Source organism: Stegodyphus dumicola, chromosome 2 (assembly GCF_044657685.1).
Source record: "Stegodyphus dumicola isolate Sdum_Otavi_A_Nest chromosome 2, ASM4465768v1".
In the NCBI taxonomy this organism is placed as follows: domain Eukaryota; kingdom Metazoa; phylum Arthropoda; class Arachnida; order Araneae; family Eresidae; genus Stegodyphus; species Stegodyphus dumicola.
The window spans coordinates 163378158-163402567 of record NC_140769.1 but is presented as its reverse complement, the minus strand read 5'-3'; the positions used below and the strand labels follow the sequence as shown (position 1 = coordinate 163402567).

Genomic DNA, 24410 nt, shown 5'->3' with positions numbered 1-24410 from the left:
CAAAAACCAGCGCAAAACACATATCGCCACATTTGGTGAAATTAGGCTGTTTATCAGAGTTGTACCAAGTCCATTTTCGAATTGCCTCCTCGTGGGACGTAGGCCTCACGTTGGGAAACACTGCTTTAGATCATAATTGCTTTTTATTTCATAAATTACGGTTTCATATTTTTAATTTTATAATTTCTGCATGCCATCTTACCAGATTTAAACTGATGATCTATAATCCGGAATTTCAGAAGTCCCGACGAGTCCGGATTAAAGACTTTAGACTGTACTTTGCTTTCATCTCATGTTTGTCAAAACATGACAACTTGAGTAGTGACTCATGTAGCGACGCCTAAACAATTTTTTTATGCTAGTAATTGAATAATAAAGGAGTATGGTAATCTTTTATGTTGACATTGCGTTTGGCGATAATTACAGATTTAAGTTAAATGCGCTAAAAACGTTGACGAGGAAAAATTTACCAAAAATTTCTTACCATATGCTAAAAATACATTTTATTAATGATACTCATAAACCCAAAGATTACATTTAGAGCTATTTGAATTAAGAATAACTGATTTGTTATTTACACAAACCCAGAACCAGCGCCAGGGCTCGTATGTCCGCGTCGAATCGCAGAATTTAGAACCCACAGAGACTGCATCAGGCCTGCCCTGAATAAGACTTAAGTATATGTGGGAATTCATTTATTCAGAACTTTTATAAGCCTTAAGCATAAGCAAGAAATAGACATAAGTATAATAAATAACTAAAGTTATACAATTCAGGCTTAATTGTCTCAGTGTGCGATAGAAGTGAGATAAAATTTAACAAAACAACTTGTCATAAGTCGCCAAGCTCATGATGCATAGCCAAATACGCATAGTGAAGGATAGCTAAATTTGACGATGATAGCTGCTAATTTTACAAAACAAATGTGAAATTTTCCAATTAATGAATTTTGTACAGAAATTTGGAGAAGTGGTAATAAATGAAGATCATATAAAAGAAGTTTTTCATTGTGATGACAATGCTTCTCAATCATCAATCAATGAATGGTGTATATAATCATCAATCAATATGGTGAAATCTGTAGTATGGTTCTAGATCCAGAAAATACCGATAGTGAAGAAAGTGACAGAGAAGTTACTGAAAACAAAAAAATTTTGATTGAAAAGTTAGTCGGAATTGTGGATACAACAGTTACAGGACTTCAACAATGTAACTAAACAAGAGATTATGTCTGTCTACAGAATTAAAGAGAAAGTATTAGCACAAAAAACAAAACAACTTGCTTTGAAAGAAATGTTTAATAAGGTAAACAAATAAATATTAAGCTTTTTTTTGTAAATTTTGATACCCTTTAGATCATAAATCGCTAATTCATATTTTTAATTTTATAATCTCTGTATGCTATTTTACTAGATTTAATATCTGGAGAAATTCCAAATCCGGAATCTCCGAAGTTGCAACGAGTTCGATTTCAGACTATGTACTGTATATAAGATTAAAGAAAAAATAAATAAAAAATTAAATAAAAGATGGATAACAATGATGACAAAAAATGAGAAGAGCTCTGTCGCATGCACCACATAAAGGAAAAAACTTGAACATTCTTGAAATGAAATATTATTTCTTGCTTTTCGAAATTAGCATAACATAGAGGACACTCATAATTATCTGTTTGATTGACCTCAGATGTGTGAATTTTATTTTGATGATATTTCACATTTTTTAAGTCACTAAATTTGAGATGGCAGTTATCACATCTGTAGTTTAGTGATCAATCACTTTTTAAAGAATCAATTAATCCAGTATTATTAGAGTGTAATTTATTTGAGTACTTTTCCATTTCACCAGCGCAAATCTCGCCAAGCAGACTTTATTGGCGACAACACACACACACAATAAAAAGTGTTAACAAATGTTAGTTCTAAGAAATTTTCATTTTGAAGGTATGAACATTTTAATATGGCTTAAAATTTTGTAAAAAGACATTAATTTAAGAATTTGCTACGCTTTCACGGTACAACAAAAATCGGTACTTTTCCGTTTTGCCGGCGCAAGCGATAAAGTCGCCAATAATGGTACAACCGATGCCAAACGGAATATTCTCGCTGGTAACCTTTTATGCCTCATTTTCGAAACAAGTCGCAGCTTTTTCTTATCAGATTGATTGTTTCTTTCAATACTGACATATAATTACATAGAATTTTTATCAGATAGTTCAGTTTTATGTCTAAGGCCATTTTTGGTAATTAAGTCAATTAGGATGCAATCACAGTGCTTACCCGAAGCCGAAAATATAGAAAAGGTAAAGTCAAGGGTTAAATTCATCAATTCTAATGAGAATGCATTAGCGAAGTAAAGCACTGCAGTTTTTCAACTTTTCTGAGTAAGCTATTCGTACGAATTAAAATATTTATTGAATTTAAACTTGTGTTCCAAATTAAGATTTAACTTGAAATTAATGTAGATAATTACTGAGAGCATTAGATTTTTGTAGAATAGTTTGCGTGAGATGAGCTCGCTTGGGGTCACGTGATATGAACGGGCGAACCAGGATGTTGAACCATGAAAGCATAGTAAATTCTTAAATTAGTGTCTTTTTATAAATGTATTGTCTTTATTTATTGGCTTTTTATAAAATTTTAAGTGATATTAAAATGTTTATGCCTTCAAAATAAAAAATTCTTAGAACTAAAATTTTTTAAATATTTTTTATGTGTATACTGTATGTTGTCACCAATAAAGTCTGCTTGGCGAGATTTGCGCCGGCGAAACAGAAAAGTACCCAAAAATCTAATTCTCTCAGTAATTATCTACATTAATTTCAAGTTATATTTAAATGCAAGAATTATTTCAATTCGTATGAATAGCTTATTCCGAAATTATGTAAAACCGCAGTGCTTTACTTCGCTAGTGCATTCTCATTAGAATTGATGAATTTAACCCTTGACTTTGCCTTTTCTATATTTTCGCCTTCGGGTGAGTGGTGTGATTACATCCTAATTGACTTAATTGCCGCGAATGGCCTTAGGGTATAAATTTGAACTATCTGGGTCAAAATTCTATGTAATTGTATACCAGTATTGAAAGAAACAATCAATTGATAAGAAATGGCTGCAAATTGTTTTGAAAATGAGGTGTAAAAGATTACCAGCGAGGATATTTCGTTTAGTATCGGTTGTATCATTTTTGGCGACTTTATCGCTTGCGCCAGCAAAATGGAAAAGTACCTTTATTTGCATGGTGTTTCACACTGTATTTCTTTTTGAAAGTTTTAAAGCAATCAGGCATACAGAATTACTCTCAGCCGCACTAAAATCATTTGCACAATCAATTGCTTTCAATTATGCAGTCTATCAGTTCCATAGGAAGCGAGAGCCATTGCTCTTGCAAAGCAGTTGCAAGCGCAACAAGGGCTTGAGAGGCGGATTGAGAGCAGCTAGACGTCTCTCTAAAGCATCCCAAACGTGCTCGATAGGATTCAAGTCCAGGGATCGAGCTGGCCACTCCGTGCGCATAATTGTTTTCTCTTGAAGATAATCATCTACGATGAGAGCCCTGTGTGGTCTTGCGTTGTCATCGTGTAACAGGAAAGCATCACCTATTGCCTCAGCATATGGGCGCACATAAACATCAAGGATGTCATCTCTATAAATCTGAGCATTCACGGTTCCCCTTGGAAAGACATGGAGGTCTGTGCGTCCACTCAAAGAGATGCCACCCCAAACACAGACCCTTCCGTATGCATCTCTTTCACGGATGTTTGAGGGATGATAACGGGTTCTAGGTTGTCTCCATATCAAATAACGCCTACTATCGCTTTCTAGACTAAACCTGGACTCATCTGTAAAGAGAACCGTCCTCCATTGATCAGGCGTCCAGTGGACCTTTTTTTTTTTTTTTTAAACATTCATACTACAACCACATGTCACAATAAACTGAAATAAAAATATTTGTTAACAGAATTTTTTTCAACTAATTAAATTGTAGTGTTACTACACATGTACTACTTCCGTTTCTGAGAACGTAGCGTTACTTTTATTTTTTAATCACATTCAGAGAAAGGTATTACAGCTTTAACCCTCTGAGCATTATGACTGGGTTTATGCAATCATCAGAAGTTTTGCAACTTGGTATATATTAGCTTATAATTTAAGATATTTTGCTTTGTTTAATAATATAAATATCATCTTAATGAATGTAAGTTTATGAAAATATAGACTGAAATAAGTAATTATACAAACTAAATTAATAAATCCTGGTCTTCACGACGGATCTAAAATCTTGGTCTTCACGACGGATCTAAAATCCTGTGCTACTCAGAGGGTTAAAACAACACTGTCATTTTTGCAGGTGCCTTTTTTGTTGCATACTAAGTTCCAATGCTCTTCACAAGTAACTGGTGACAATTTTTTTTATCTTAAATGCAATTATAAAATATGCACTTTCTGGATTTGCCTGTTGTAGCAGATGTATTTTTCTGAAAAATCATTAAAGAAAACATTTGCGATGAAATTTCCATTAAAGAACTCACTTACAAGCAGGTTTATTATGACTGATTTTAGGCATTTAGATTACATAACCAAAAACATACAATATGTATGTGTACAATAAATTCTCGGCTGATCTTTGGAATATGGTAACTGGTAGTTTGGCGACATTTTGGAGGCGATAAAGGTTACTACCTAGGACTTTGGTTATAATGTGAGAAGTACTGTTTCGATTACGCATTATTTTGTGTGAGGGAAATGAGAGATCATGAGATATGTCATGTGACATTAATGGACGAATTACAGTTCTTTAATCGGAAAAGGGGGGGATCGGGAAAAAATCTGGAAATTTTGCATTTAGCTTTATTCCGTGTTGTGTGAAACAGTGTTCGTTAATTTTTGGATCCCATGGCCCTAACTAAAGTGAATTCGAAATGGGTATTTAGTGGGATTGAAAGGGGTAGTAATAAGTGTTTTTTTAAGGTTGTGCGAGATAGAAGTAAAGATGTTTTATTAAGTTATTTATTTTACCTAGTACCTTGCTGTGAACTATAAGTATGATTTTAAAGATCCTGAAACAGGTGCACATATGCTTGCTTTTTATTTAGCGGAGGAAATAAGAAAAGTTTATCGGACACATAATCAAGATTCTGAAGAAGATTAGATAAGTTAGTATTTTTAATTATTTGAGGATATTATTTTCATGCATTGTTCTAAATGTAAGGAGTAAATAAAATAATATGGTATTATTGGAAAATTGTTATTAGCAATGATTTTTATATTTTAAGTAGTGTTTTTGAATTTTATTTTAATTAAATGATAGTTATTTTGTGATTTATATGTTTGTAGGAATTTGGTATACATTTCAGTGGAAGTAAACGTGCATGGAAATAATTTAAATATTTGACACTAAGTATTTGTAACCATTTGTAATGTTTGAGGTATGAATTCGTTGGTGACGTTTATAATATAATAGATAATTTAGAGGTAAAAGTTTTTGGATATTTTATTTATTTTATAGGTGAAATGTTCATCTTTGGAAAGGGTATATACTTTTTCGCGATCAAGTAATTTCATATATGTTCTTTTTACCGGATTTAAAGATTCACAAAATTTTCATGCATTTTCGTGAAATTTTTCAAATTTATGAGAAAAAAGCAGTGTACATGGATATAGTGAAGAGTGTGCGCAATGCCATTTTTGTGCAATTCTGGGATGTTTTTTAAGTTGACGTGTACATGGTTTAGTGATATTTTAATTAAATGATAGTTATTTTGTGAATTTTATGTTTGTAGGAATTTGGTATATGTTTCAGTTGAAGTAAACGTGCATGGAAATAATTGAAATATTTGATACTAAGTATTTGTAACCATTTGTAATGTTTGCGGTATGAATTCATTGGTGACGTTTATAACATAATAGATAATTTAGAGGTGAAAGTTTTTAGATATTTTATTTATTTTATACGTGGAAATGTTTATCCTTGGAAAGGGTATATACTTTTTCGCGATCAGGTAATTTCATATATGTGCTTTTTACCGAGTTTAAAGATTCACAGAATTTTTTTGCATTTTCGTGCAAATTTTTGTAATTTATAAGAAAATAGCAGTGTAGATGGATAAAGTTAAGAGTGTGTGCAATGCCATTTTTGTGCAAATCTGGGATGTTTTTTTAAGTAAAAATAAGTCGATGTGTAAATGGTTTAGGTGTATGTGCTATTCTGAAAAACGTGCAAGGAGTTTGCGATTGTGCACTTTTTCCCAATTTTGCACCTAATCTTCATCATGATTAAGCATTTTTGTTCCATAAAACTTCTAGTATAAGTGTAATTCGGCTAGTAGATTGTTGGAAAAAGTGTTCAGTAAATAAAAAGAAAAGAAACATGTCTTTACTTCATGAAGACAAAATGGCGGCAAAAACAAAATAGAGGGTTGCTGTAGCAGAGTTGGTCGCCAAATTTTCGCCAAAACATCGCCAAGTTACCATAATTCAAAGATCAACCAAATTCTCTTTTGCAGTTATAATTCTTTTCTTTTTATAAAAAATTGCAAACTGCACTAAGATAATTCCACTAATGTATAAATAAAAACTTCACAAAATTTGAATTTAAAACTAATAAATTCTGTATAAAGCACTTTGTTTAAAAATAGTCTTGAATCATTTTTTATACATGATTTATACAATCAATAAACATAATACATATGTATACACATTAACCAACCATTGACCTTTTTCTGCCACGCTGCCGAACTTCCTCTAATTTATCTGCAATAACACATGCTTGAGGTCCAACAGTTTTCAGATATGATTCTAATATATCAGCATAAAACTCATCAGAATTTGGATGTGAGCTTGAAACTGCGCGCTCCAACACATACAAATCTACTGCTTTATCTTCTATAACAACATCTCTCTTTGATAAACCAAAGTCAATGAAACAGACACTGAAACTTCGATTGCCAGCAATATTGGGAAGTTCTTGTTTCAGTAACAAATTAGATGTAGTTAAATCACCGTGCACTAAATCATTTTTATGCAATTTAGCAACCCCCTCTCCAATTGTTTTGGCTAAAGGTGTTAAAGCATTAATACCACTGATGCCATGTTCTGTGAGAACAGATTTTAAATATTCTTTCACAGTAACGGCATTTGGAATTTCCTCAAAAATTATGCAACGAGAATTCAGATCAGCAAAGTAAACTAAAGGACAGTTTATACCAAGTTCGTAACATTTGTATAACGCTCTTACTTCAGCTCGCATGCGTTCCGAAGTAAGTGTCTTGTCGAGATCTGGATGACGATATTTTTTCTGAAATCTCTCCTTTAAAACTGCCGCTCTTCCTAAAAAAATTCCTCGATACACTTTTGCTTCAGATCCTTGGCTTTTCAACTCAAAGCCTTCTTTCAGTGATAAACAAAATGTATATTCTAATGCATTCATCTCTGAATTCATAAATTTTGCTGATATTTAAAATACGCACCACATGGCTTACTTGTTTGCTTGCTGCCAGATATGTCAGTATTAAGCCAGTAAAGAGACGCAGACATATTTAAAGTTTTCGTTACATGAAAAATCTTTTGAAACTGTTATTTTGATGTTGATTGATAGTAAATTTCACCATATCTATTTGACACTTAAAAACTAGTTTTTTAGTATGAGACCAAAAGTGCAAAATTGAATATAATGGCATTTGTCTGTGCTGTGCTACATATTCATTACAACAAATATTATAATTTGATAAACACTCGCGCTCTGCGGGCAGAAAGGCCTCACTTGCAAAACAAAACTTGTGTATTCTTGTCTGTCACGCGTGATATATTTAAAATGTCTAGAATTGTAAAATTTGCTAAAGTTTTACGCCGCAACTGGAAAAAATCAACATTCTTCTTTGGTGTGCTAGCATACGGCGCTTCATATGGAATTGAAAAATATAAGTAAGCCTCTGTCAAATGTAAAATTTGGCAAAAGTTAACATAGGCTGGCGCGCATTGTTTTTATAGAAAACTACCGATTTCGAGCCGATTACTTCGAAATCAGGGTTAGAAACAATACGTTATCTACATAAAGTTACGGATATGGAATCGTCATATAATGGCTTATGTGGTCTAAGAAAGGCGTTGATAAGCTAGGTAATAAAATTAAGCCTCTGACGGCAGCATGAGTTTGCATGTAAATTTACTAGAACGGTCAAGTTAAATGAAAGAAAGGGGGGCGAGACTATTATGTCCTCTATTACACGGATGCCAATCGGATGACGAGACATAAAAGTCACTTCATGCCTAAAGCAAAATACAAAATAAATAAAAAATCATACAGATAACCCCGGCAGGAACATGCTCGCGCATGGACCCTTTCCTGGGTCTTCCCTTGTGTAACGTCGATACGAGCCAGTTTTCCTTAAAATACCTCCATGGAGCATCCCTCCTTTCCGAATCACATAATAAATGGGTAAAAAATAAAAGTTAAACAAGCTAAATAGTTATTTACAGCTTAATTCAGAAATACAATAAATGAAATGAACTGTGTACAAAAAAGTACTGAACACAGTAATAATCAAGTCTGTTTAAAATTAACAAAACAGCAACCTTGTTTTGGCATAGATTTTGTATAAAACTACTCATTTCGTGAGCGATCAGACACAGGTTTCGCTTTCAATTCGAGCGTGATATCTAATTTGAAGTATAGTGAATAGAATATTTCAAATAAAACTAAACGTGAAACTATGTTTTGGGCTATTATGATACAAAAAATTTAAATATGAGGTCAATATATTCTAAAATCATTTGAATTTTAAGGCAAATTGTTAGGAAGACATCTGAAGTCAGTTTAATAGGTAATATTTCAAATGATTTTGGGATATTATAATACAAGAAGGCTATTTATGAGAATATTTAAAATAAAACAAAATGCAAGTTATATATTTTTTGTTGTAAGAAACAAAATGTTTCTTTAGCATTAAAATAATCCTGTAAATGTTTTTTTTTTTTATTATTATAAAACGGTTGGTGTTCAAATATTTTGAGTAAATTTTTTATTATAAAAGAGAACAGTATTGTTGAAAGAAGCAAAGTTTAACAGTGTAATCCTGTAAAAACGTTGTCATTATATGATGAAGTAGTAACATCATTAAAATGGATATAGAGCAGGCTAATAACTCCTCATTTAACCCACCGGGTGGCTCGCATTCAAATCTATTTACGTCTCGAAAACTGCAGTAAAAATTAACCATGTTTACAATTTTTTTTTTCATTTAGAGTGAACCAAAATTGTCCTGAAAACGGCCTTTGTTAGATTTTCTTCTCCCCTTCTTGTAGGGCGATCAACAAGTCGTTTCACTTAAGTGATGGTATCCTACTGTCCTTTGATTACCGCCTAGAGGCGATTAAACAGATGGGCTGCTTTTGCCCTTACGGAGGAAGGAACACGTTTTGTGTCCATGCTTTGGTTAGACGAAAAAAGATATTTTTTTCTGGAAATCCAAAACAGAAAAGGAAGTTTTGTATTGCCTTGTTACTAATTTTGTGCATATTTCTAATCTTAATAGCTTATCAGAGCCGTGCTAAGATATTTTTTCACCTGAGGCAGAAAGGTCAATGCGCGTCCATATAAATATAAAAATAGCTACACTTGTATTAAGCAAAAGTAATTGTATTAAATCAAAATGTCATCACTCTTATAGCATAATTATACCATAATTCTTAAAGTATTTTTTAATCGTAGTTTTATAAATTCAGAGAAATAATGTAGCCAATTATTTATAATTTTCAAATGAAAACGTTAAAAGATTCGTTTTTGATAAATAAGAAATAACACTGAAATGCATATTGCATTAATTTCCAGGTTTTCTTGCAATTTTTTTGGTTTGTTTCATTGATTTAAGTTTGACGAAGCCTATTTCCTCTAATAATTAAAGTAATTTTTGAATCCGTATAGCCAATTTGGCGCCTCTTCTAGTGATTCACATGAGCCCGGCTTTCTTGCTTTTTAAGTATAAATGTTATTGATTTTTATTGCATTTCAGTATTTTAATGTACGTTTATAGAATGTTAATTTGTTTTTATATGCATATTTCAGTAATATAATCTTACGACTAGTGAGACAGTGTAGTTTAACTAATTTTCTGCTTTTGATTCATGTTAGCGAGCTTTAACGCTAAGAAAAAATTTATAAGAGGCTTAAAATACCTAATTCCTATTGAAAGCTACATGTAATTGATAATTAAATTACTACAGTCAAAAGTCGTTAATTTGGACACCCATAATTCGGAATGATCTATAATCCGGACCTCAAAACTAAAAACTCTGCGCATGCGCCGCGTTGACACATGCACATAGGCGTTTACGCGTGCGCGTTTTATGTATAATGAACATATAAGCTAAAATTATCTAATTATCTATTTCAGTTAATGTTGATGATTGCGTTGTTCCTTAATTTTCGAATTGGATCCGGCTTATTATTTTTTGCAGGCTGTAAGAGCAATTTTATAAAAGTAAGCTTAAACTTTCGATTATATCAAATAGAATTTCCGATATATATTTGTTAATATGTAAAGGATCTAAAGCGAAAGTATGTTTTGAAATCCGAAATCTGTTTATCAATTTCACGCTGCTCGGCGGGGGGGATCGCCGCTGAGGAATTGGAAGTTGATCTGTCAGCACTATCCTTATCTTCAGCGCAGATGTTTTTATTTTATTTGGCTTATAATTCCTTACCAAATGTAGTATTTCATCTCGATATGCTCCGTCTTTGATATGATTTAAAACAAGTTCCTCGTCATCATAATTTGCTTTCGATAGCGAAGAAAGTAACAGAGGTTATTGAAAACGAAAAAATTTCGATTGACAAATTAGTCGGTGTTCTCAACACAGCAATTATAGGACTTGAACAGTGGAACTTTGTAACTGAACAAGAAATTATGTCTGTTTAATAGAATTAAAGAGAAAGTATTATCACATGAAACGAAGCAAAACTTAAACAACTTACATTGAAAGAAATGTTTAATAAAGTAAACAAATAAGTATTAAGCTTTTTCTAATTGCAACTTTTGATACCCTTTAGATCATAATTGTTCTTTATTTCATAAATTACAGTTTCATATTTTTAATTTTAGAATTTCTGCATGCCATCTTATGAGATTTAAACTGATGATCTATAATCCGGAAAAATCGATAATCCGGAATCGCCGAAGTCCCGACGAGTCCGGATTAACGACTTTTGACTGTATTAAAATAACAAACACATGCTCAGTGTCAGTCATTTCGACATAATGTTTGTAATTCATTTTACCACAAATTTATTTCGTTTATCTTGTTTCATATTTATAAAAGGGGAGTTTACCTTTATCGCATTTATTGGCTGATAGAAGTTAGGAAATATTGAATATTTTGAAACAAATTTCAGTCATAATAACCTTATTAAAAATTTTCTACATATAGACAAGATGTCACAGATATCTCTCAGTTTCCGAACTAAATTACATGGTACTGAAATTCGGTGCATTTTCATATGATTATTTTTGACAGAAAGAGTTACCTTATGTAAATCACAAAAGAACATTGTTTTAATTCTTAATTAAATATAGCACTTGTATTAAATTGCTAAAATTCATTGTTAGGGAAATCTCGCTCTAAAAAATTAGACACTTTTACCTTTCAAAGTGGAATTTTTGTGGTTTTCTCTGTGCATAAATAATGTGGGCGCGAGTAAATTTTTCTTAGAATGTCCTCCACGGAGGCATTCCTCCCTTTAGGCAGATAGCTCTCGCGTGCTTTGAAGGAAAAATAAAGCAAACCAAAACAAAAGCTTCAAAATTGGTGTTAACTTTTTCAGTGACATATGTGGCATCGAAAAACACGTCTGGCCAGGAGGCAGATTAATGGCTGAAAAATTCTTAGAATTTAAAGAGGCATCGAACAAGAAAATTTAGGGATGGCGAAATTCTAAGAATTTGGCACTTGACAATGGCAAAAGTTTTAGAATGTACAGAGCTACAGAATTTAGGCAGGGCAAAATATTTGAAATTTATAGAACATCGGTCAGTAGAATTAAGATCCCACAGCGATTGCACTGAGAAACAAATCGACCTGCTTCTCGATTATGCGGATGGACGCAGATTAACTTCCGAAAGCTCAGCGAAGCAAGAGCTATTCATAATGCAGCTATTTACGATTTCTGCTATAATAAACTGAAATTTAATATAATAATTTAACACTATATATCAGTTTACGAAAACATGATGATACTTTTGAGAAATTTTCTTTAATTCCCCAGTACACTAAAAAAAAAAAAAAAAAAAGTACAATAGATTATATAATGATATTACTAACAAAATGATGCCGATGATGCATTTAATTTTTACCTTTTTATTAATCTAAATAAATATGTCATTCAGTTTTCCATAACTTATAGTTTTGCAAATTAAAAGTGTTCAATAATATAATATGTGATTATGGTATTGTACTATTCAAGGCAAAGCACACGAGGGTTATCTGCCTAAATAAAGGGATGCCTTCGTGGAGGACTTTCTAAGGGAAACTGGCTCGTATACACGTTACACATGGGGAAAACCACGAAAACGACCATGCAGCCAGCCCGTTCGCGGGATTCGAACCTCGGACCGAACTACCAGTGTTCAGCGTCTTTACCGCTCGGCCGCTGGTGGGTAATATGTGATTATGAAAGCTGTGTAAAAGAAGAAAAATTCTTGCACATTCGTCAGGCAGCATACGATGGGCACCTGCTTGAGGAAAAGGATGCGTTTGTAGATGACTTTTTCAGGGAAACTGGTTTGATATATTCAACCTAAAATTCACCAAAATACCAAGCAACGCACACATTCGCCGGAATTCAAACTTAGGCAAAACTACCAGTGTTCAGTTGCAAAAGAGAGTTAACAACATAAACAGGCAATATGTCTGAAATTAGTATTTATTGCATCCATCAATGATATGATTTTCTGATATAATTTAATGGAATATCACTGTAAAAAATGGGAATCTTTTTTTTCTTTTCCTTTTGTAAGGAGATTTTTTTCTGCTTTGTTTTCAACATTTGGTTGAAATGCAAATTAAATAAATATTTACAAATGCAGGATATTGGATAGTTATTGATGATTTCGAGATTCAGTTTCTGAAATCCATTTCATGTGTCATTTCCTTAAAAAGGTGATACTGAAACCAACTTTCGAGGAGTAAAATGATTACTAGAAAAGAGTTTCCGATTTCTTTCATTCTTTTATTCCCATTATAAATTTGTCCCGTAGTTCTTAGAACATTCTTCTATCTGTAAGTGTGATTTGCTTTCTGAGAAAATTTTCTGAAAGGAATAAATTACTTAGTCTTCAAACCATGGGAAAATCTTGCCATCACCGGTACTTAATTCCCTTCATTTACTGAGATAACCTGCTTTGTTATAAGTATGGTACTTGTTTTCTGATTTTTACTGAATTTGCATGCTCAAAGCTATCTAAATAAAGAAACGCTATTGTGAATATCGGGGTATAAGTACATATATGAAAGGGTTATATATTTTTCAGAATTCCCCTATGAGCTGTTTATTCTTTGGGCAGAAAGAGGAAAAAGCTTGCATACATCGCCATTCCCGGAAACTAGACAGTACCGAAAACATTACTAGACAGTCCGGTTTACCAAACAATAGAGTTTATCTGATTCCTATTTGTAAAAGCTGACAGTTATAAATTATTATGTTCATGGCGACCTTCAGAAGGCATGAAATTACTTCAAAAGTTCCGCTGCTATAAATTTTCAGACTGCAATTTTGTTCCTTTAAATTTTCGAAAATACCTATTTTTTAAGTATTTTTTGGTACTTATATTAATATTGATACAAATAATATAGAAAGCACCAAACATAGCTATGATGTATTTCAATTTGTCCTTAGTATTTTCTCACATATAGTATTAACGCTTTGTCTATACGTTTCTAATGTTTCACCATAGTAAGCCTTCTCTTTCCGAATGTATTCAGTTCCTTTTCGCTTTCGTTTTCTGCTTCTTCTTTTTTTTAAATTTTATTTATTTATTTATTTAATGTTACCATATCCTGAGTTTTACTCTAGCTATTAACTAGAGTAGCTACTAGGTAGCATTCATTATAGTACATTCATTATATTCATATAGCTACTTAGCTAGCATTCATTATAGTACAAAAACTAATATAGCTTGTCAATATCAACACATTTTTATCTTCAATAAAATCCACTAATTCGATTGATGCTGTAAAAATTACAATTTAATACTTTAGGCAATTATTCTGATTATAGTGATTTAAATTCGATTTTAGGCAACATATGCATTCTTTCAGAAAACGCGATATATTGAGCACCGCTGTTACAAGTAAATACTGTACCTTCAACCATTTCATAATATGTAAATGTAGCATAACTTCTTTTCGAGTCTTTGCACTGAGAGTCTCCTTCAAGTAAACTTTAATGGAAATTTATTTCATGAAAATTTAGAAGTATTATAAAAGCCTCAGAATTATTTCCATTGCAAACTTTTATGAATTATGCAGAAAAATATATAAGAAAAACATCAATGAGAAACTATTATCGAATATACATTTCATGACAGTAGTAAAACATTTTTTCAGTACCGACGGCATTAAAAAGCTCAATATTGTGATAAGCTAAATAAAATAAAATGGTATTAAAAGTTTAATATTGTGATAAATAAAAGTATACTAATCTATAGCACTCGTTTGATATTTTTGCCATTAGAACTATAATGTAATTCTAACCGTTAAAGTAACATTGTATTTGTATTAACTAAAATTATAATTGTAATTTCAATTAAATTTATCAGTACTTGTTGTTTCCTGCACCTTGAGGGAGACGCATTATTATTATTATTATTTTTCTATTATATAAAATACTGTCCTCAGAAAAAAATGTCTCTAGACATGATTCGGTCTCCAAAATTAATGGATGAGGTGAACAGAAATAATCTTGGAACAGCCTTTGGGCAAGTGCTGCGAGTATGCGAAATGTAAGATTGTAATTAAACTTCGACCATCCTGGAGACCACACTTTCTTAGAATATTGCCATTCGACAAATTATAAGACCTTCATTTTATCTTTAAAGTTTAAGCTATCTGTTATTGACTGAGAAAAGCTGGTAATTCATTGTAGTTAAAACTACAACTAATGCAGTTATAATCGTAATTGTGCCGCCCGGATAGTATAGTGGTTAGGGAAGCTTGACTGCGATACCAAAGTGCCTGGGTTAGAATCCCGGAGAAGGCATGGCTTTAACTGTTCGTCCTTTCATAGAAGGCGATAGTAGCCCACATATGAGATGCCTCCATAATAAAGTGACTGCAACTTCTGGCCTTGTATAGACTAATGGACTGTGTTGCACTGTAACTGTTCACAATCTGCCATTGGGGGGAAAATAATTATAATAATTGTAATACGATGATTGTTCGAATTACAATATAACTTCAAAAGCAATTAGATTTTTTGCTCAGCAGAGTAATAAGTCGTCTTTTGAATACTACTAGTTCAAATCGGATGCCCATTTTGGCAAACAATCTAAATGTTTAGATAGCTCCGTGGATTTCCTTATGTGTAACATGAATACAGATCATTTTATTTTAGAAAGTTCTCTATGAGTACATCATTCTTCTTAAACATTTCATTACATTCAATTAAATAAAGATCTTTTTCTGCTTTTATTAACGGGTGATGTGAACATGAGCCAATTTCCCTTAGAAAGTCCTCCACAGAAGCATCTTTGCAGTCTTTATCGTAATCCAAATAATATGACAATCACAGGTGCATAAGAAAATTGTACTTTTATTTGTTCTTACGTGAAACAATGATGAAAATAGTTCATGCAAGTACTTTCACTTGTAACTGAATAATGCATTTTAACTATTTATGGAAAATGTGTGTTATGTTGAATAAAAGACAAATTCGTAATTTTTTTTCCAATGGCAGGTAGTAGCCGTTTATAGACATTGATCACTACTAAGGTCAGTCATGTTATTAAGGAGGGAACTAATACGTGGACCACCGTTGCCACCTATGAAGAGGACGAAGAAATTACATTCATGCCCTATCCGGGATTCGAACCCAGGCTCTTCGGTACGACAACCAGAGTCACAAACCGCTTTACTGTCTGGGCGGTAATTCATAATAAATGGATTTAGTAAAATGTCTAATACACACAGAAATTAAGCATACTGATTGCTGATCAGAATCCTTTTTTACCAGCTAAAGCAATAGGTTGGATAAAATTATGAGACTTAGTTTAGTCCTTGATGATCTCCTTTCTGAAAAGAAAAAGGATAAATGTAATTTTTATGATTTATTTCTTGTGTAATGTAAACAAGACAAGCGTCCCATAACAAATCCTATGCGAAAACAACCCTTTGCACTGGCATAAACTCTTTGCTTGCTTTCCCTTAATCTTGTAATTTAAGTTCACATGTATATCGAAGATCATAAACATACATATTTGCTTACTAACGTTATGTGCATTTCGGTCTATATAAAATATTTCCTTTAAATAAACTCCTGTTTATGCTGGTACCACAAACTACAATATATATAAGATGATTCAGAAGACATGACAGAAAATATTAATATTTTTCTTATAGGTGATTATCCCATTGTATTATTTAAAAACTCATTATCCAAAATGCAGAAACATTTCAAATATAATATTATTGACTGTAATTTTCAAATATTATCACGATTTTCTTAGCCTATGTCACTGAAATTATAAGGGGAAGTTGTTTTTCTGATTAAATAGTTACAATCATCTGCTGCGCAATTTTAATTAAGAGATCATTACAATTGCATTGTAATTTTTATTAGATTATATAATTACAGTTATACTGTTTATTCAATTAGATTTCACAATTAAAATGCAATTATAATTAAAATGCATATGAGTAAATTGTATATGTAATTAAAAATTGTTACATTGTAATTACAAGATAATTGCATAATATTATTCCAATTACTATGTGTTTTCAATTGCATTCTGCAATTACATTTGCAATTAAGATCATGATTTTCCTGGGCTACGTAACTGCTTTTATCAGAAACAATTGCTATCCTAATTACATTATTATAATTACTTACTGGAGTTACAATGACAGTCTAATTGTAATTAGATTATATGATTGCAGTTGCATTGAATATGAAATTGGATTTCATAAATATAGAGTAATCGTAATTTAAATGAAATTATGTAAATTGTAATTGTAATTAAAAAAACAGCTACTTTTTAACTATAACTACTTAGTAATTGCATAATTTTATTACAATTGCATACTACACTTAGAATTACAATTATGATCATAATTTCAATATGTTAAGTAATTCTAATTATCAGAGACAATTACTTTCCTAATTATAGTTGTAATTACCAACTGCAATTGCAGTTAAAATTACGTTGTAATTAGCTAATATTACCGTAGTTGTGATTAGATGCAATAAAATTTTTAATTGTAATTAGATTATATAATTATAATGTTTGTGATTATCATTGCATTGTAATTGTAAGACTTAAGAATTAAAATGCAATTACATACATTATTGTTGTATTTAAAAAGTACTTACTTTCTAATTGTAATTGCGAAGCTAATTGCAATTGCAATATAATTGAAATCACATATTTCAAAATATTGTTGCAGTTTCTTGCAATTTTAATTTTAATTCCAATTACATTTTTCCTAACTGCATCTAAAATTTGGAGAATAATTAGGCTGGAAAATGAAAATTCTCTTTACGAACACAAACATTTAAGTTTACTATAGCTGGTATAAGCACAGAACAGCTGGAAGTTTTGAACGAGCTATTTATTCCGAACTGTTATTCAAAACCTAACGATAAAACCCATTTGCCCCTAGCGAATAGATAATTTCCTCTCCTCAATTACCTCCCGCAGAGAAAAATTATCACCTGTCAGTTTACATTAAGAGCAGTGAGGGGAGGGCACTCTGAGACAGGTCGTATATATGCTGCTTTGCCGTTTCGTGCAAAAATTTAGGTTTATGTATATATGCTGCCTTGCCGCCATAAGGACCAAAATATTTGGACGCATATATGCTGCCTTGCCGCTATGAGAGCCATTATTTTCGAACGCATATATACGGCCTTGCCGCCTGGAGGGTTAATCATACTTTTTGGAGCTGAGAATTTTGAACAACAGTTTGTAGAGACATTAGGTATTTTTTGGAAGCAGGCAAGATGAAAAATTAGCAATGCCTTGGCCGCTAATAAAACACTGGACCTCTCAATTACATGCTGAGTGTGCTGATTACTATACCACGAAGGCTCACTAAGAAGGTGAGAGAAATGCCTTATATACTCCCCCTTCTAAAGAGTGACTAGGGTTTTTTAGGGAAATCACTCGCCAAATCCTGGGTGTGGAGACTTATAGTTCAGGTGCCATTGTAGATACATTAGGTATATTTTGGAAGCAGACAAGATGAAAAATTAGCAGCGCCTTCGCCGGCAATCTAACCCCGGACTTCCCAATTACACGCTGAGTGTGCTGACCACTACACCATGAAGGCTCGCTAAGAAGGCGGGAGAAATACCTTATAACTTCTTTAATTGTACTTTGTAGGTATTAGAGTTTTCATTGTTCTCACATTAGTTTGCTTTTGAGTGCACTGAATATTTTTTATTAAAAATAAATAAATAAATAAACCTTTCAGTGTTTGCTTTAGGAGAATCAATCAAATTTTGAATGCCTTTCCTGCAAAGGCCACTGCTTCCTTCTGAGAGCCCCCATGTCAGGCAAGGGGAGGTCACAGCATGTTCAACTACAATTGAACTCTCTCTTAATGGGCTGAAGTACGGGGCAAAATTTTATATATTAATATTTATATTTTTTATTATTTAAAATTTCCTTTTCTTTGGTAGAAATAAAAAATTTTTATCAAAAATATTTAATATTTAACTGCCTGTGTGACCTGTGTTTTATTTACTTATTCATTATTTCAGGACTTTTGAGATGATGCGAGCATATTGTGAAGAAGCGAAGGTAAGATATAACAAGAATTCATTATACATATAAGTGCATTTTTTTCAGTGAAATATAAGTTGCCCTGCCTAATCACCAATTTAAGAATAAAAATTTTGATTTAATATAAAGTATATAAAATGGTAATGATCTCATTGCAAACTTTTGCCATTTATTAAATTTTAAATATTTGAAATTTGTTTTTAACATTTTAAACTTTTAGTTATGTAATTTTTGGTTTAATTCAGTTTGTATCATTTTGAAAAGTTCATCAACCATAGTTAACTTAATGTAAAGCTATAACATCAGAATGAGTTTAAAAGTCATTTTTATATGCCTGTGTATGATTTCATGGTCAAGTGTGCAATCTATTTCTAAATTTTCATTTCTAAATTAATTGACTATCTTTTGCATTTCAGAGCAATTAGGTTAGATATTTGTAATGGGGATAGAGTAGACTCTAAGATACCCCTTGTATTATGGCAAAGTTGTTGTTTGATTTATCGCCAAGTTGTTGTTTCATTTATGGTAGCCTGAGTAGTTGAATGGTATGGAAACTCTATTGTGACGTAATCGGGTGCATGATTCTGGGAAATTTTGAATCATGGGCTGTTTTGTAAGCGTTTTTGTGGTGTGTGTTGGTTTGATTCTTTAGACGGTAGAATGGTTGAATGTAGTAAGATTAATTTGAAGTTTCTGTACGATCTGGAATGAAAGGGGAAAGAGCTTTAATTGACTGGTGTATAAATGAAGGTTTACTTAGTAGCCATTATAAGTGTACTGTATGTAGGAAGGATATGCGTCTAGTCGAACGTAAAAACCGTTTAGATGGATTTGAATGGGTTTCTAGGAAGAAAGGTTCAGATGGTCACTATGTGAAGCATTCGATCAGAAAGAGTACCTGGTTTGAAAAAAGTCATTTGAGCATGACTGATATTTTGATTTTTACGAGGCTCTGGGTGTGCGAAGCGAACTCAAAAATCATGGTAAGTGAATATTTGCTTTTGGTAGTGCTTAAATGTATAACATGTTTTTCCTTTTTTATCTTATTTTATTGCTTGGTTTAAAATGTAGTTTATTGAGATTATGTATTTTTTGTTTGCCTGTATTGTAGAATTGGATGCTTCTTTAATTTTTTTAAGTGAAAATATATCGATGTGTACATGGACAAAGTGAAGGGAGTGCGCAATGCAAGTTTGTGCAATTCTGGGAATTTTTTTTAAGTGAAAATAGGTCGAAGTGTATATGGATAAAGTTAAAAGAGCGCGAAATGCCATTTTTGTGCAATTCGAGATTTTTTTTTAAGTGAAAATAAGTCGATTTGTACATGGAACCGAGTTTGTGCAATTGTTTGAATTGTTATTTTGGCTTTGTGTAACGGTGATTTTAGGCGCAAAAATTGCCGCTTCGCAAGCCAAAATAACGAGTCAAAGAATCGCACAAAATGGGTATCCATGTACCACCAAAAATCGCCAAGTTTCGCCAAGGGGTACCCTAGACTATACTTTTACCAATAATGGCAAAATACACATTGGCTGTTTACTTTAGAAGAGATATTTGTACTTCTTTGTTCACATAAATCTTAAGTGATATTTGATTTTAACAAGGAAGTACTAAGATGCCTTCATTAAAGGAATTTTCAAGAGAAACTGGCTTACATTTATGTAACATGCCAGGAAAATGAGGAAATGCCCATTGTGCCAGTTTATTCAGTTGAGAATCAACTTCTATAGTGATTAGTGCAAGAGTTGAAATACTGTTAACTAACTTTATTTCTGAAAAATCACAGTCAGTTGTAATGAGTTTTTTTAATTGCACTTGGGCATGTGTAATAAATTATTCTGCAAACTAGTTATCTTGGCATAAAATCTACTTTTTATAATGCCTTTTTACTGTAATTTATCACTATCCTTCCTCAAATGTGTAATAGGTGTAGCTCATAGATGAATTTCAGTAGCAGGTCATTAGCACAGACATTTTTTAGCAAGTGAGAAAATGCTTATGGGGAGTATTAACCCTTTGACATGCATAATATTATTTTTATAATTTTTTAAACTGAAGAAAAAACTCTAGAAATTGAATATTATGATCCTAGAGACAAATAATATATGAATTTAAAAAAATCCACTCTTGTCCATTGTTCTGTGGGTGGTGGTCACACAGTGAAACCACCGCACGTCTAGAACTTTGAAACTTACTGAGGTAGTAGGAAAAAAAAAAAACTTACCTTTCTCCGTGCGCGTTTCCAATAAATGACAAAATTTACGAATTTAAAAAAAAAAATTATGTAAGAATTGCATTATATATAATTTTTTTACATTATTTTACAGAGTAAATCGTCAGAAAAAATTAAAAAATAAGCATTTATGTAATTTTTCTATAGCAGTGAAAATATAAGTACCTACATAAGAACGTTTTGCTAAATGGATAAAAGAAACTCAGTAAAATAAGGATAAAAAAAAAAAGATTCAGTTTTTTTTTTTTTTTTTTTTTTGTGACACTGTTCAAAGCATGTTTTGTCTTTTGTTACATGCATGGACCCACATTGCACATTTCGCACATGTATCTTCTTCTATGAGGTTTCTTCCTTGTACTACAAAATGTACACTGCCTGGGTATAAATTTCACTCGTATATATCCAGTGTTATTTAAATTTAAACAAATTAAATTTAAATTTTAACAAACACATATAAAAGTAAAAAAGTAAAAAAGCAAATTTAAAGCCAAAATTAAATAAAGCAAATTAAATAAAGCCACAAAATATAATTATAATAAAATTAAATAAAGCCACAAAAATAAAATAAAAAACAAAATATTTAAAAAACTGTGTAAACATATAAAAGATTTAATTCTCGAACTAATCTACAATATCATTTAAATTCAGAAGCATAAGCAAATCAAGTGCATAACCAATATATGAAAATAAATTCACTAATTTAGCAAATTAAAATAATCCAAACAATTTTTTTAAAAATGCATAAGTGAATGACTGTTGAGCAGGCAGGAGGCAGACTTATCAAGGGGAAGTTGCCTCCAAACCTAACTCTCCAATCATTCAATTCGTGTTTCGTCATTCATGCAGGCAAGGGTAAAAGTCAAAACCAAAAGTAAAAAGTGAAGAATGTCCAAAAAGAAATACCAATAAAGTGGTACCCTTAGAAATTAGCATTTAAGAATTAAAGTTTTAAAAGGAAAATACTAATGAAGTCTTTTGAGAAACAAGCAAGTAAAGTCAAGTATTAAATTAAACTTTTTTTTAAATTAAATTTTAAAAAAATTAATTTTTTATAAAAAATAATCTAGATACTAATGTATTTTAGAATCCCTTATCTTCAGAAACCTCCCCGACACGAATATGCATAACAATAAAAAGAAACTAAAAAAGAACTAGACATAATCCATATAAACCAATAAGAAACATAAAGAACTAATTCACAATTTTTAAAAAACAAATATATACTTAAAAATATAATTTCATATCTAGAAAAAACGTAAATACAACGTAAAAAATTTAAAAAAATACTTAAAGCAAGTAAATAGTAAGTTTTAATTTTTACTTACCTACTTAATGAGCATTGGGGTCTGCAAAAGTGTTTTTAAAGAGAAGTAAGTGTGTTCTTCAAATTAATTATATAGATGGCGCTTATGTAGGTAAAGTTGAGTGGCAAGCTGTTATCTTTGGTATATTAAAAATTTTTTACAAACATTAATATTAAAATATATAAAAAAAAATCTAGAAAAAATTAAATTAAAATATAAAAATTAAAAATCCTAAAGGTATGTAATTCAAGTTTTAATTTTAACGATAAATTATTTAGGGAGTTAAGCCAATCAAGAGAGGTAAGTTTGCTTGAAGTAAAATAGAGTTAAGTGGTATTGTGAATTAATAAATGTAAACTGTTTGTAATGTGAAATGTGAGTTCTGTTGAAAAATTGTGTAAATATTGCAAGGCAAATAATTAAAGTAATTAAGTAAAAATGAAATGTTTTAGAATTTAAGTTTTAAAGCAAAATTTAAAATGTCAAAAAATTTCCCAAAATTTTGTGAAACGAAGTCCTTAAAAAAAACTTTAAAAAAAATTCCTTAAAGAAGTTAAATTTAAAGAAAGAAAAAATTGAAAGTTTAATTAACTTGATTTTAACTGGTATATCAAAACTTAACTATGCAATGCATTGAACTGCGGTGCTTAACCACCAGGGTGCCTGCGCGCCATAGCCCTACCCCTCATCGAATAACATGATAAAAGTTTCAAATTATGAGAAATATAACTGAATGTGCTAAATAATTAAATGAGTAAGAGTTTAAATACATAAGTGCTAATAGTTAAATACATATTTTTTTTTCTTAAGTACCTAATTACTAATCCATACATAATTAACTATTTTTTTAACAACTATTTCACAGAAGAATACATGTACACACAAGAGAAACAAAATACGAAGTGCGACGCCATAGTGCCACTAGTAAAAACAAAATGCAATCAGGAGGAAAAAAGAACAATATACAATAAAGAATCTGAGCAACAATTTGCATAACACATATACAAAATTACATATTACTAACATTTAGGATTGCCCTTGGACGTTTACTGAAATTGGGGTCTCTAATATCATAACAATAGTTAACAACCACAGGATTGTCCAGAAGTTCCTGTTTATCATAAAATGCCCTAGATAGGCGGCAATAAAAATCACAAAGATCCTCTATTCTTAACTCTTTACGAATTTGGCTATTCCGAATGTACCAGGGGTCATTACATATCATACGCAGTACCCCGTTTTGGGCAGCTTGTAACTGCTTTCTCAAACTTTTGCATGAGCATGCCCAGATGGGGCATGCATAACTAAGAATTGGACGCAACATGATTTTGTAAATGAGCAACTTATTATCAATAGATAGAACACTGTTTCGAGCAATTAAGGGGAAGAGTGAAGCTTTACTAGCTCGAAACTTCCTGAGAATATGTGTAACGTGTGGGTTCCATGTAAGAGATTTACTGAGGATCACCCCAAGATAAGGGACCTGCTTGACCCAGGGAATGTCCACACCATACATTTGCAGGTGAGTCGGGAAATTCTTCTTAGTAGTAAACAGCATGGCATGTGTCTTGTCGACATTCACTTTGACTTTCCATTTGGTCAGCCAAGTCTCTAGCGAGTGGATGTGGTGTTGGTGTTGTAGCTGTTGTATTGCTGAACTAACAAATGCACTTTGCGTAAGGATCGCTGTGTCGTCTGCATACATGGCTAGTGTTGTGTTGTGTGTAGTAGGGATGTCGTTCACGTAAATATTGAATAGGGTAGGGCCCAGAAGGGATCCCTGTGGAACACCAGCCCGTATAGGCCGGTTTGTGGATAATGAACCAGAAACATGAACGACAAAGCATCTACTGGTTAGGTAGGATTTAATTATGTTTGTGAT

At 31.8% G+C, this 24410-nt stretch overlaps 2 protein-coding genes across 3 annotated transcripts in view; one reads left to right on the top strand and one right to left on the bottom strand.

Annotated features, from left to right (window-relative positions):
• Positions 1–4512: 4512 nt before the first annotated feature.
• Positions 4513–7497, bottom strand: Tcs5 (TP53 regulating kinase). Its single transcript, XM_085811403.1, has one exon. The coding sequence runs from the start codon at positions 7438–7440 to the stop codon at positions 6700–6702; it is 741 nt and encodes a 246-aa protein (XP_085667529.1). The 5' UTR covers positions 7441–7497; the 3' UTR covers positions 4513–6699.
• A 259-nt stretch (positions 7498–7756) lies between these two features.
• The window catches only part of Mulk (acylglycerol kinase-like protein Mulk), a 91561-nt gene continuing 74907 nt past the window's right edge, over positions 7757–24410 (top strand). For both annotated transcript variants that reach the window (XM_085811402.1, XM_085811401.1), the window contains exons 1-2: positions 7757–7922; positions 18970–19009. In XM_085811402.1, coding sequence (XP_085667528.1) covers positions 7813–7922; positions 18970–19009 — 150 coding nt within the window. In that variant the 5' untranslated portion in view covers positions 7757–7812. The remainder of the gene's footprint in view (positions 7923–18969; positions 19010–24410) is intronic.

Excerpts from the sequence above, each read along its gene's own strand:
- Tcs5 (XM_085811403.1), bottom strand. The coding sequence starts at position 7,440 with ATGAATTCAGAGATGAATGCATTAGAATATACATTTTGTTTATCACTG.